This window comes from Canis lupus, chromosome 25 (assembly GCF_003254725.2).
Source record: "Canis lupus dingo isolate Sandy chromosome 25, ASM325472v2, whole genome shotgun sequence".
Classification (NCBI taxonomy): Eukaryota; Metazoa; Chordata; class Mammalia; order Carnivora; family Canidae; genus Canis; species Canis lupus.
Window position 1 is genome coordinate 7,005,859 of NC_064267.1, and position 12,917 is coordinate 7,018,775.

Consider the following 12,917-nt stretch of genomic DNA (forward strand, 5'->3'; position numbering starts at 1 on the left):
TTATTTTAGTGACAATGGATGAAGACAATGACTAAAACAGGGAAAGGTGATATGAATGTGAGCTGGGAGGGATTAAACTTTGCAAAGAGGTACCCAGGGAAGGCTTCTTGGAGAAGGAACTTGAGTGAGGACTTACAATGATTGAAGGGTTCCTGGATGTCTGAGGCAAGAGTGTGTCCAACAGCAGAAGCAGAAAAGGCAGAGGCTCTGCTGCAGGGTGAGCCGAAGGTCCTCATGAGTTGACTGTCCAGTTGAGCCGGGGCTGTGAAAGAGGAAGACAGAGAGAAGCTATTTCAATGAAAGCATCCCTCCCTGACTGGTGGGTTGGGTTAATAAAGAGTAAGATAACGATGACGTGGGGGAGTTTTACATTGAATGATGTAGACTGATATATTTGCTGCTAAAACAGCTTTTGTAGGATGGTCTCGATCTCATCAAAGGAAGAGGTGAAGTCACCTATGAGTAAGTAGCCTGGGATTAGGGCTGGGAATTGAAACCAGGGGCAAAGTTGTTATTTTTTTGTTTTGTTTTGTTTTTCTCTTTTCTTTTCTTTTTCTCTCCTTTCTTCTCCTCTCCTCTCCTCTCCTCTCCTCTCCTCTCCTCTCCTCTCCTCTCCTCTCCTCTCCTCTCCTTTTCTTTTCTTTCCTTCACAAAGTTTTAGATTAGCTGCCAAGAGGGATAGGAAAAGGACCTACTGGACATAAGTATGAGGAATGATGAGTGGTGTTTGTAGCTTAACTCTGGCATTGTCTGTTCAGCAAACATGTATTAGCACTTACTGTGTGAGTAACACTGCGCTGAACGCTGACCATGCAGAAGTGGAGCATGCTTACTGACAGAGAAGAAAGAGAACATTAGTAAATATATAAAGTCTGTTCCTTTATCAGACTGGAGAACAAGATAGCATAAATATTTAACTTCTCACAGCAAGCGGAGTTATGATACAAATAAATTTTCTTGGACTGATTCTTAAGAGGTCTATTTAAAAAAACAAAAACAAAAAACCAAACCTTTCTCTCTCCTTTTGTATAGAGTTAACTCCATTAGAGCCTAACAGCTGTGTTCTTCGGTAATTGGCCCTGCCTAAGTCCGTTTGTAGGACTGAGTTTCCAAACAGTGTGCTCTCAGGTGCCTCACATTGGATGTGGGCATACTCTGACTGGGTTAAAGATCTGCTGAAGATCCTCCTCCCCTCAGTCCTTGGGCTGGCTGAGCAGGGCCTGGGGCAGACAAAAGCCTCCTCTGATGACCTTGGGCATCTGGCAGCGTAGTAGTTTATTCCGTGTGTAGTACAAATACAATGTCGGCCATGCTGTGGAAGAGGTTGGGAAGCATGCTACCAGATATGGTCCTACAGCATCCCCACTCTATACTCATGTTCCCTAGTGTAGCGGCCCCACACTTCTTCAAATGTATGGTCCTGTCAGCAATACGATCTTGAGCAGTGCTTCCCATGGAGTTGTTTGCATTTTATAAGTTATACACACATTCCACTACCATTAACTGTCCCAAGTCATAAGGACCAAAGTTCATCAACAAGCACTTCTATCCCAATTTCAAATAATCTTTCTTCTGGACAATTTTTAATTATTCTAACTGACTTCTTGTCTGGTCTATATATATTTTCATTGTTTTTACCTTGTAGATGTGACTATTATGGTGCTAGGGGTAGGGAAATTTCAGTTTTGTCACTTCCTGTTGACTGTTCCCACTAATTAATATCTTCTGTTTGTGGTATCACAATAGGAATCTTTTTAAGTTGCTTCTCCATTTTGTGAGGATCAGTTTATTTAAAAGTAAGCAATGTATTCCTCATACCTTCTCAATCAGGTATGTATAGACTTCAGTACATCATGATACTTGGCAGTACAAAAATGGACATGTATGTGGGATAGCTAAGGCCAGCCCTCTATACTATACAACTGGTTCTGATCTTCACCCCCAGATAAACTACACACCACTGTGCAGGTGTGTAGTTTAAGTGAGAGGACCATGTATCAAATCCTGACATTGAATACTGGCATAACTATTTATTTGTTAAAATATCTAAATTACTGGGGCACCTGGATAGTTCAATTGGTTAAGCAGCCAACTCTTGGTTTCAGCTCAGCTCCTGATCTCGGAGTCATGGGATCTGGGCCCTATGCTCAGTGGGGAGTCTGCTTGAGGATTCTCTCCCTCTCCCTCTGGCCCTACTTCCACTTGTGTGCTCTCACTCTCTCAAATAAATAGATCTTTAAGAAAAATACTTAAATATTTAGAGTAAACACAGAAATTTCTAATACACTCTTCTGCATGAGGTTTTTGAGACCATTGCCCTCACTTCCCTCCTTAACCTAATAATAAAAGCTGTTACTCTGTGCTTCTCATCTGCCAACCACAGTACAGATATCATCATCCCATTTCATCCTCACCATCACCCTTTGAAGCAGGGTTTTTATCTCCATTTTACAGATGAGAAAACTGAGGAGGTTTAGAGAGCTTCCTTAACTTGTCCAAAGTGGCACTGCTTGTAAGAAATAGATTTGAAACACCAGCTCTTTCAGTCTTAATTACTGCCTTCCTTCTCTTAGAGTCTGGGGTAATTTTCATACTTGTGTCTAAAGAACTTAGTCCCCCCAAATACAGAATTTTGAGTTCTCAGAACACTCTTTACAATAATACTATTGTGGGTGCTGCAAGTCTGCTTCCCACCTTAAATTGTAGCCCACGATGCCTGGTTTGTATCCATGCCACGAATCTAGTTGCTATGGCATCCCTCATATTAGGAAAATATTTGTCAGCTCCAGGTGGCTGAAACACCAGGCAGGCTTACTGATAGTTCGGTGAATACAAATAACAATTTAGTGGGTCATGGGGTACTATGCTGAGTGCAAAAACATGGTCTCCAGGGATTTTGATGAGGTAGGCCAGGGATTTACACAGTGTATTCCTATTGCTACAAGCTTCAACTTTAGTCAGCTGGGTTACAAAGAGTGGCCAAATCTGCAGAGATCAAATAGGAGGTTACTGAAATAGCAGTTCTTGCTGTGGGGGAACATATACCGCATTAGAATAAATGAATGTGTTGACCCACTAGAATTAAGTTGCCTTATCCAAAGTGATGGCACAATTAAGCATTTTAATTGTTGGTCATCGATTTAAATCATCTCTTTCATCAGAATGTATTCTTCTTCAACATGATTACATCCAGATAATGTTCTCTTCCAGTAAGAAGGGAAGAACAAAGGAAAATAAATAAAACAGTTTACTAGAATCTCATAAAAGTTCTTGCACAAGAAGTAAGGAAGCATGGGAAAATATGAGTTCTTTTATAAAAACAACTTTTTCCTTCAAGTCACTACAAGATTGCAGTTCACATAATATATTGGTATGTGTATGTGTTTATACAAGAGGGGGCTATATTCCCAGGACAAATGTGAATCAAAGTCCTTATAGTAGCTCTGGTCATTTTTTAAGATGACTAACAGCATGCATAATTTCCTTTTTAAAAAGTAGTTTATCATTCATTTATCATTAAAATAATAATAATAATAATCCATTTTCACTTTCCCCAAAAGAAGCCCAGATCTGGGTATTGAGAACCATTTTTTTTCCATCTTAATTCTTCACAATTTTGAATTTGTCCTACATTCTGCCCCAAACTAACAAAACATTATAGACTTGAAAAGTTTTCTATTAACAGCCAGATTGTATCTCGTTTATGTTAAAGCAGTTTCATTCTGTTCTAAAAAAAAAAAAAATATATGATACTTAAATATAAATGTATTTCCAAGCCTCAAACAAATGCTGGTTAACCTATGTTATGAATTCATACCATAAAAGAATCTGCATTTACAAGATCATAAATCAGGTTTGTTTTTTAAGATTCAGCCAAAACACTTTCTTACAGTGAAAAGGCTAGTCTCCTTAGTAAACTGGATGTCATAACTGAATATTTCCAAAATAAAGTATTAACGAGCCCTCCATATTTAAATTCAGATTTCTTTACAAAAATTCATTTGACATACAATTTTAAGGTAATACCTGGTTTTACAAGTGAAGTATATTTATGGTTCAAAAGTCATTAAATTTTTATTTATTTACTTATCTATCCAGTTATTAGGCATGGGCTGTGTTCTTTGCCCCATTCCTGTGGCTTTTCTGCTGAGTTGAGTTCATTGAATGTTAAGTCCAGACTGAGGCAAGAAGGGCTAGCGTGTTTCTGCGTGCGTTCTTGCTTCTACCAAGCAAGAGTTCTTCTTTTTCCCTGAATAAGTGAAAAGAAGGTCTAAAAATCTTTGAGGTCTCTGGGATAATTCTGGACTACTTACTAATAGAAAAAAACAACAACATAAAAACCTCAGCTGAAAGGAACTTTTTGCTTCAGTTCTGGCGGGGGGGTGGGGGGGAGCATAATCCTATTAAATTTAGTAATCAGGCCCCAGTTGAGATTCTGACTGGCTTGATAATCACCATGGAGCCATCGAGTACTTAGCTGGTAGATAGCTAAATTTAATTAACAGTACAGATTGCTGGATAAACGTCCCCATTCATTTTACTGATCTATGCCCATTGTCTCCCCTGCACCCTCCCACCCCCACCCCTACCGAGCTAGGGTCCTCTCTGGGTTTTCTTGTCTTCCCACCGCAAGCTCTGTGTAGTGGCAGAGGACACCCTACAGCAGGAGGACTTTGAGCTGCACCACATCCTGGAAGAGTGGAAGGCTCAGGCTCAGAAGAATCTGGGTGTTCACGCCAACACTGTCACTGTTTGCACGCTTTCTTATTGCTCCTATCCAAAATAGGGGAGGTGTGAGGTCATAGGGTAAGGACTTGGTGCTATGCTTTGTCTGGATTATGCCCCACAACCACACTGTTACTACACTGCCCTCACTTTACTGTTCCCCACCTCTTCCACAAGGAATCAAGACCTTTGAAAAACTACTGCCTGATGATTCAACTTTTTCTCCTTGTTCATATCACTAACAACCATCATTTTCATCAGAGGTTAAGCACTGCCTCTGTTGACCTCTATTTCTATCCCCTATTTTGTCTGGTGCCATGGTGACATCCACGTTTAATGGCTGATTAAGGTATGAAAAGAATAAATGGGGAAATTATGTGAGTGAATTTTTTTCTCTCTTTAGTTGCTTATTTATAATTTATGCCCAATCTTCTTGACAAAAAGATGTGGAAATGCTTTGCTTTCTTTTTCTATGTATTCCCGTATGGTTATGAGTGAGGACTAGAATGGAAGCGGAAGCCCTTGGTATGACGATAGAATCACTCTGGTGTGACCTTGGCACCTTATTTGACCTCCCTGAGCCTTAGTTTCCTCCATAAACTGGGGAAAATAATACCTTTTTAGAAGTTGTTATGAGGATGAAATGAGTCATTTTGTATGAAAGCCTAACACATTTAGCTTCATGCCTAGCACATAATATTAACGATGACAGTGCAGATGCTTTCTAGCGGAATAGTTAAATGGCATGTTAGAGAATTAAAACAGGAATCAAATGGACTTTTTGGGCTCTGCAAGCCTTCCTTGTGCAATTTATATCAGGGAGAACATTCCTGAATGTGCTTTCAGAACAAACAAACAAACCAAAAAACCCTGCAGTATTCTAGTGATGATATTTATTTCTAGGGAAATGAATTCCATAACAAGTGTACATGAATATGATTAATAAATTAAAGAATAAAGGAAGCAAATTTACCAATATACTGTTTTAGCCACTAAGGAGCTTATTCCCTATTTAGTAAATATTCCTGTTACAGCAAATGTTTATCCTTAGTCAAACTACAAAATGCCTAAAGCTTCCACATGGTCTAGAATTTTTTTTTCCTTTTCCGTAATCATTATTTAGTAAATTGCCGACAAACTTTACCTGCTATGTGCCTGACACTGTCAGGTGCTGTGGAAACTGCTGGAACAAAGAAGGACTCCAGTTCACAGATTCCTATAACTTGATTTCAGAGAAAGCAGTCCAAAGCCATAAGCACCAAGGGCCAGATTGCCTGGCTCATTTGCAGGCTGAGTGCAGTATGAGGTCATTTACCCAGACATTTTAATAACTGTCTTACAATAACTGGCTGCCTTAAAAAAATGCACTTTTATTCATCTCCTTCCAGTCAGAATCCTGTCTTCTTGTCTTTATTAGAATTGGATTACAAAACAGAGAGTGATCAGAAATGTTGCATTTAAGAATAAAATTGAAAAAAAGGAGTAAGTTGGGGATGATGTCCAGGACAAAGACACAGCAGCTGACACTGTGGTTTCTCAGGATGTTTCTCTTGGTATGTCAGAGACCACAATATGAAATCATATAAACCATTTGGATTAGAGCTCATCAACAATGCTTTCCTAGCAACAAAGTGTAGACTGACCTTAACTTTCCTACAACATTCCTATGGGTTTCTTGGATTCGGTTAGCATGGGTGTGGCCCTTGTCTCCAATGGTGTACCCAGAACATAGGTACTAGGTACGGTTTATCTTCTTTGAAGTCCTGTGACATTGTTCCAAAATGGCATTGGTCTTACTGATTTCAGATCCTGTCAACATAACATTTTATCTTTCAAATCACAGGATTTTAGAGCATTAAAAGACTCTAAGAGAGCCTTCACTTTGCTGGCAAGGAGCCCGGGATCAGGGAGGTTAAAGTACTGTGCAAGGTCACACAGCTAACTGGTCACTTTGATGGTTTCACTGAGCATCTCTTGACTCTCCTTTGGAGCAACAGATTGTTCTGTAAAAGCCTCTGCCCTCTACAGGCTCTCTTCCCCGCCACCCCTCCCCCATTGCTAATATATACATTTCTTTCCTAAAAAAAAATTTTAAAGGAATATGTGTAAACCTCTTGGTAACAGCAATAGATGGACTGTGACCAAGCAAATATTTTGGTTAAATGAAATTAAAAAGTATTCAGAAATGACTTCACATACTATCTAATAACCCAATGGGGCCAATCATCAAAGCTTCCCTGAGAAAAATACACCTAAAAAGCTGAAAATCGTGTGGGCAGGGTTTTTTTTTTTGTTTGTTTTTTTTTTTTTTTTTTTTTTTTATCATAGTGACTTCACTTTACCTATTTGTATCATAACTTATTAAAATAAGTATACCTTTGAAATTGTTCACAAAGTTCCAAAGTCTTTTTGTAAACGTGAGTTTCTTAGTGTTGAAACTTCATCAGCTAACAGTCCTTTCTCTGCATTCCTAACAGGTGTGAATAGAGGTGACTGTACCATCAAAGTTCAGTTCCCCTTTTCTCTTTTTCATGTTAGAAGCCACTGGGTTTTAGGTATGATCCTAGTCATTTGTGTGTGAGGAGAAGTTGTTTTATTATTCCTACTGATTTCAGTACTAAGGTAGTGAAGTCATGTTGTTTTGCCAAAAACTGCTCACCCTCTCCATGGTATTAGCAATGCATTTTGTGCCTATTTGGAAGGTTTGATGTGCTGTTTCTCATTGAAGATTGTATTTAAATGAGCATTGGGACATGTTGGGAGAACAGTCTGAGGGGTAAAATAAAAATACTCTAGGAAAAAAATGCATAGGAGTAACACTGCTTTTTTTGGTTTGTTTTGAATTCATGGATTTTTTTTTTTAAGAATATGTAATTTATATTGGCCAAATTGAAAAATAGGTGCATTGTTTCAACTGCATGCCCTTTATTTTTGGTCTATCACAGTGGTGGTACTAAAAGCCACAGGCTTAAAAACATTTAGAGTTTTGCTTTCATGGCTATCTCAGTAAATCCTTAAGATATTTTTGAAATAAACCAGGTTCAGGGCAAAATAAAGCCCAAACAGGCATTCGTTAACCATAATGAACTTTAGCCAAATATTTATTCATCAGTTAATGTGAACTTGCTAGCTGATCACATGGTACCTAATACAGTGAGAAGGTTGTTTTTCCCCAGAGGGGTTAGGAAGCTAAATTTTAAAATAACATAAATCTAGAATTAGGTTTGGGATCATCTTTTTTGCAATAGTAGTTTAAAAGATTTAAAGTGGGGGTACCTGGGTGGCTCAGTGGTTGAGCGTCTGCCTTCGGCTCAGGTTGTGATCTCGGGGTCCTGGGAGCCTGCTTTTTCCCTCTGCCTGTGTCTCTGCCATTCTCTCTCTCTCTCTCTCTCTCTCTCTCTCTGTCTGTCTCTCATAAATAAATAAGTAAATAAATAAGTAAATAAATAAATAAATAAATAAATAAAATATATAAAGAAGAAAAAAAAACTGATTTAAAGTAGATTCAAGGTGAAGGTAAGGTGAGACCTAAGGTCACACATTTCCATCAGTGACTTTTATTAAACTCCTGCTAGAAATCCAGAATACCCAGGACAGGAAGTCAGGGGTGCAGAGAACCATCTTGTGGATGGGAGACTGACTGAGCCAAGCAAAAAGAATGTATTTAGAAAGGTGAAATAGAGAAATGTGTCAAAGTTTCTGATTTGAGAAATAGCTATAAACTGGGACTGTCCATAATAAGGACATCAATATACAGCATGGAAAGGGGAACACCAGGTTTCTGCTTTGTTAGAAGGAGGTTCATATACAGCAGCCAGATCACTAAATAGAGTCCTGAAGTACTAGTGCTAGATTAACCTTATGGGCACCAGCCAGCATTTGTTTAGGTACTCTGACAAGATGACTTATTTTTGGAGTCCATCTTCCCTTTCTTTTCTCCCTTCCTTTTCTCATTCCTCCCTCCATTCCTTCCCTCTTTCCTTCTTGCCACCTCCCTCTCTTCTTTCCCTCCTTCTTCCTTCCTTCCATTCTCACTTCTTCCTTGCTTCTTTCTTCTAACTAGCCATTTAATATAGTTTCAGAAGATACAGCCACCTTGGAGATTTCAAAAAATTTATAAATGAACCTACCATCACTTCTTGTAAATATACAAAAGGATTTTTTAAAATTTTGGCTTGTAAACCTTGTGATGTTTTTTCAAGCTATCCCTGATGTTACTTTTAGACAATAAAAAGAAAGGAAATGAAATATTTTTAAGTGATAAAAAGAAACATAAATACAAGGTGTGGAATTATTATTGACTTGCCCCAATAGACACTAAGTTCCAATATCTAGTTCCAAGTCACAATTACTAGTCACAATTACTTTAAAAAGGAAACATCAAATGCCACTTTGTAGTCCTTAGCCTAGAAATCAATGTTAGCCTGAAAATAAATATAAACATATAAGGGATTTGTGGGTTGTGTTATCAAGGCAAAGTGTCCTACCATTTGTCATTTTCACAGAATAGTCTGACAGTGCAAGAAGTTTCTTCATGAAGAGAACCCCAAGCAAAGAGACCCAGTCACCAGTCAGTATCCCCCCCTGGGGGATCTGCCAATAAAGTCTGAATAACCCCAAACTCTTTTTGAAACATACTTGATTCTCTAAAACTGATGAGCTTTGAAATAAACCTATTCAGTCAACTGAGATGGCCTTCATTTTCAGGGGCAGGGGTGAGAGGGCTGGAATTGAATCTTTTTCCAAAGAAACTGTTTCACAATGTATCCTGGTGTGGTGTGTATTGAAAGTTGGATGACTTCCATGGAAACAAAAGTGGACCTGAAAAGCAAGAGCTTTGAGTAATATTTAGAGGAGGCTGAGTGTGTGCGTGCGTGTATATATGTGCAATAGCAAAGGACCCTCGGAAATTTTTCTCAGAATTAACTCTCTGTGTGCACTTTGATTTTTCATGTGCATATTCTTATGACTCATTCAACATTCATTATTCCATAAGCATTGGCTATATGCCTACTTCTTCCTGGGCAGAAGGTGGCCATTGCAGAGATTCAACATCAAATAAGGCAGAAGTCCCTGTCCTCAAAGTGTTACAATGTCAGCCAACTAAAAGTTTGTTTCCCATTCACACTGGGACAAGATGCCCTGCTCCAGATCTAGGCCTACTGATCCCTGCCACCACAATATGCAGCTTCTGAGGTTCTGAGGTCACCTGGGCATTGGTGCAACCACTTATGGATAGAGAAGGAGAAGAGGAGGTAGATCACAGGCAGGTCCACTAACATACTTTTGCACAGAACTTCTCCCCATGGCCTACCTACAAGGGTGGCTGGCAATCATAGGTCACCCGCGAGTCTGTAAAATACATACTTACTGCCCCTCCACAGTATTACTTATAAAAACCCTAATTAAAAAAATTATCATAGTAAAAATACCCTTTTATTAAAAACTGACCTGGAAAGCTAAGACTCAGGTACTATATCCAATTTATTAATATTAATGACAAATAAGGATGCCAGTCTCAGTAAAATAGATGCCCATCTGACCACGTATTTTTAATTAGCTCCCAGATTTGCCCAGATTTTTGCATGAATATGAGATTGATGAATATGCTTCTTGTTTCTTTTACCCACTATCCTCTCCAAAGTTGCACATAAGCTGTGGAAAGGGGAAGAGTGGAAGTCGGGGTAAATCAACTCTTAAATAATGCACAAGTCAGATCAATACTGTAATATAGTAATAATTATCCCCTAAAAAAGAAAAATCATTAAGAGTTGACAGTCCTCAGCAATTCACTCTCTAAGATGGACAGATTGGAACTCTTGTCTCCCTTCTGCCTGCCTTCCAGGCTGCCCCCTCCCTCCCCAGGCCCCTTATCACACACCCCCAGGCCAAGGTTCCTACAGAAGGGGAAGTTTAGCCACAGGCTGAAAGGACAGGAAGTGACTCATGGTTCCCCTAGGGGTCAGGTGAGTGGGTAATGAGGAAGGCTGGGAAAGAGAATTCCAGATTAGAAAAGTAGCCCAGATGGGAGAGTGGCCAGGGCTGGAATTCCAGAAATGACAATGACATCAGCAAGAGTGATACTCCCCCACTTTCCCAGACAAGGATCTCAAAGCTCTGCTGTGAATTGTCCCCCATCTATTTTCACAGCACAGTTGGGGACAAATAGTTATCGATATGAAGCCTAAGAAGAATGGTTGTAAATCCCTGAAGTGGAGTTTCAGAGAGGAAGTTTCTGGCAGAATTTATCACAATTTAGTACAAACTGGGTTTTGCTAATAGAAACCATTATGTCAAACAGAATTTCAAAACCCAGAATTCAATAAACTGAAGACTGGATTTTTGTTTGTTTGTTTGTTTGGGGATTATTCAAATACTCTAAGTTTGATGATACCATTATTGTGTTAGGAAATAAATGAGGTTGCAGAATATCTAAATAATATACTGTTTAAACTATAAGTAGAAACCACACTTGACAAAGAAGACAGGAGTAAAATTTGAACAAGTTTATGCACATGGGCTCAGTAGTACCTGCGTGGTACTATGAGGTCACTCTGCACCAGGAGGGACAAAGTCCTATAGAAATATCATCTTTGCTATTTGTAGTCAACTTCAGAATGATTCAAAACTGTATTTATCTTCTTAAACGGCACATAAGAAAAGATTTGGAAATTTCAAACCAAAGATTAACCATTGGAATCATAATGTAACTCTTGAGCTGGTTCTTTATGGGTAGAGAGTTCTCTTTGCTACTGAAAGACCCTGTTGATAACGTAAGTGGAACATCCACCTTACATTTCAGTTATATTTAGGGGTTTGATACATTAGAAAATGTGTGGCTCTTTCTCTTCCAAATGGAGCTTTCTCCCTGAGACTTTATTTTGAGGCTGTGATGCAGATCCATGGTGTTCCTTTTTAATGTGAATGAAAACAATGAGCAAAGGAAGTGTGGAGGTTTGGAATTTTCGCTGATGCTTCACAGGTCACTGGGGAGCAGTGAGGTTCTTCTCCACTCTTAGTGGCCGGAAGCATTAGAGAGGACTATTTTTTACTCCTTGCTCTAAATTTCTTTGAGCCTCTGTACTGGAAGCTTTCTCAGTTTGCCACGCGAACGTAAATCAAGCCCTTTGGTTGGTGCAGGATATGCGAAGACAGTGCCAGTGGAGGCAAACAGGAGAGCAGAGTAAAGCGAAGATCCCAGTGCCGGGTAAGTCCTGGGCTGGAAGGACACAAAGGGTGCAAAGGAGTGACAGGGCGAGCCTTTATTACCTGGGTGGCAGGAGCAGGTGGTCTTCCCAGGACGGACTTTGTAGAGAAGGTAAAACTAGAGCTGAGAGTTACAGAAATAGGAGCCAAAAGAAGAATTAGCTAGTCAGAGGAAGTGGGAGGAAGTCATGCTGCACATAGGCAAAGTACCTACGGGGAACAGCAGGCTGGAGTGGTGTGAGCTGGCAGTTCTAGGGAACCACGAATTGTTCAGTGCCTCTGGTCTCCAGGGCATTGTTGCCAGCTGAGACACAGACAGACATGCCAAGAACCCACACAGAACTCAAGAGTTGTATGCTGTTCCCCAGACGTTGGGATTTTACTATAGGGCCATCTGAGAGTCATGATGGATTTTTAGAGCGAGTGATGAAGTCTGGGTTCCATCTCTGAGGCCACCTTTGCAGGATGTTGGATGCGTTCCTGAATAAAATGCACAAATTACCATCAGAACATAGGCTCTCCTGCTACTTTATGGGTATGTATTTAAGGAGGTCTTTGTTTCTAAGCCAGCACTTTATGTCGCTGAGCAGAGACTCTGCCCCCATCCTGTGATCTTACGCCCAGCCGACAGTCCAGTTTCCATTGCCTGTGTGTCTGTCTCTCTCATGCATTCCAGTGAGACTCCGGGCCCAACTTTGTGTCACTGTAGCTCAAGTGCAGTTGGGATTGCCTGAACACATTTTCTAGAGTTCAGGAAGGTTGTTATTAAACAGTAATAACAAGTCACCTCTCAAAAAATGAGATTTTTCTTGTAAATGTACAGCCAAGCCTCTGTGGCCTCGCAGAATGTCCTGCAGTGGAAGAAGCCAGAGGACAGTGCCTCCCCTTGGAGCCCCAGTTTTCTTAGAATTTGGGGGAAGGTTTTATTGTTTTAAAACAAGTGTGGGCATGTTATGTTCTTCCTCTCTATGAGTGGAAGTGTCAGA

At 39.8% G+C, this 12,917-nt stretch overlaps 1 protein-coding gene across 23 annotated transcripts in view; it reads left to right on the forward strand.

Annotated features, from left to right (window-relative positions):
• Positions 1-12,917, forward strand: part of STARD13 (StAR related lipid transfer domain containing 13) — a 511,253-nt gene that overhangs the window by 421,044 nt on the left and 77,292 nt on the right. The window contains exon 1 of one of the 23 annotated variants that reach the window (XM_035718355.2): positions 11,854-11,932. The exons of the other annotated variants lie outside the window; for them this stretch is intronic. Within the exon in view, the coding sequence (XP_035574248.2) occupies positions 11,869-11,932 (64 nt within the window). The 5' untranslated portion in view covers positions 11,854-11,868. Of the gene's footprint in view, positions 1-11,853; positions 11,933-12,917 lie in introns of those variants that run through there. 23 annotated transcript variants of the gene reach the window in all.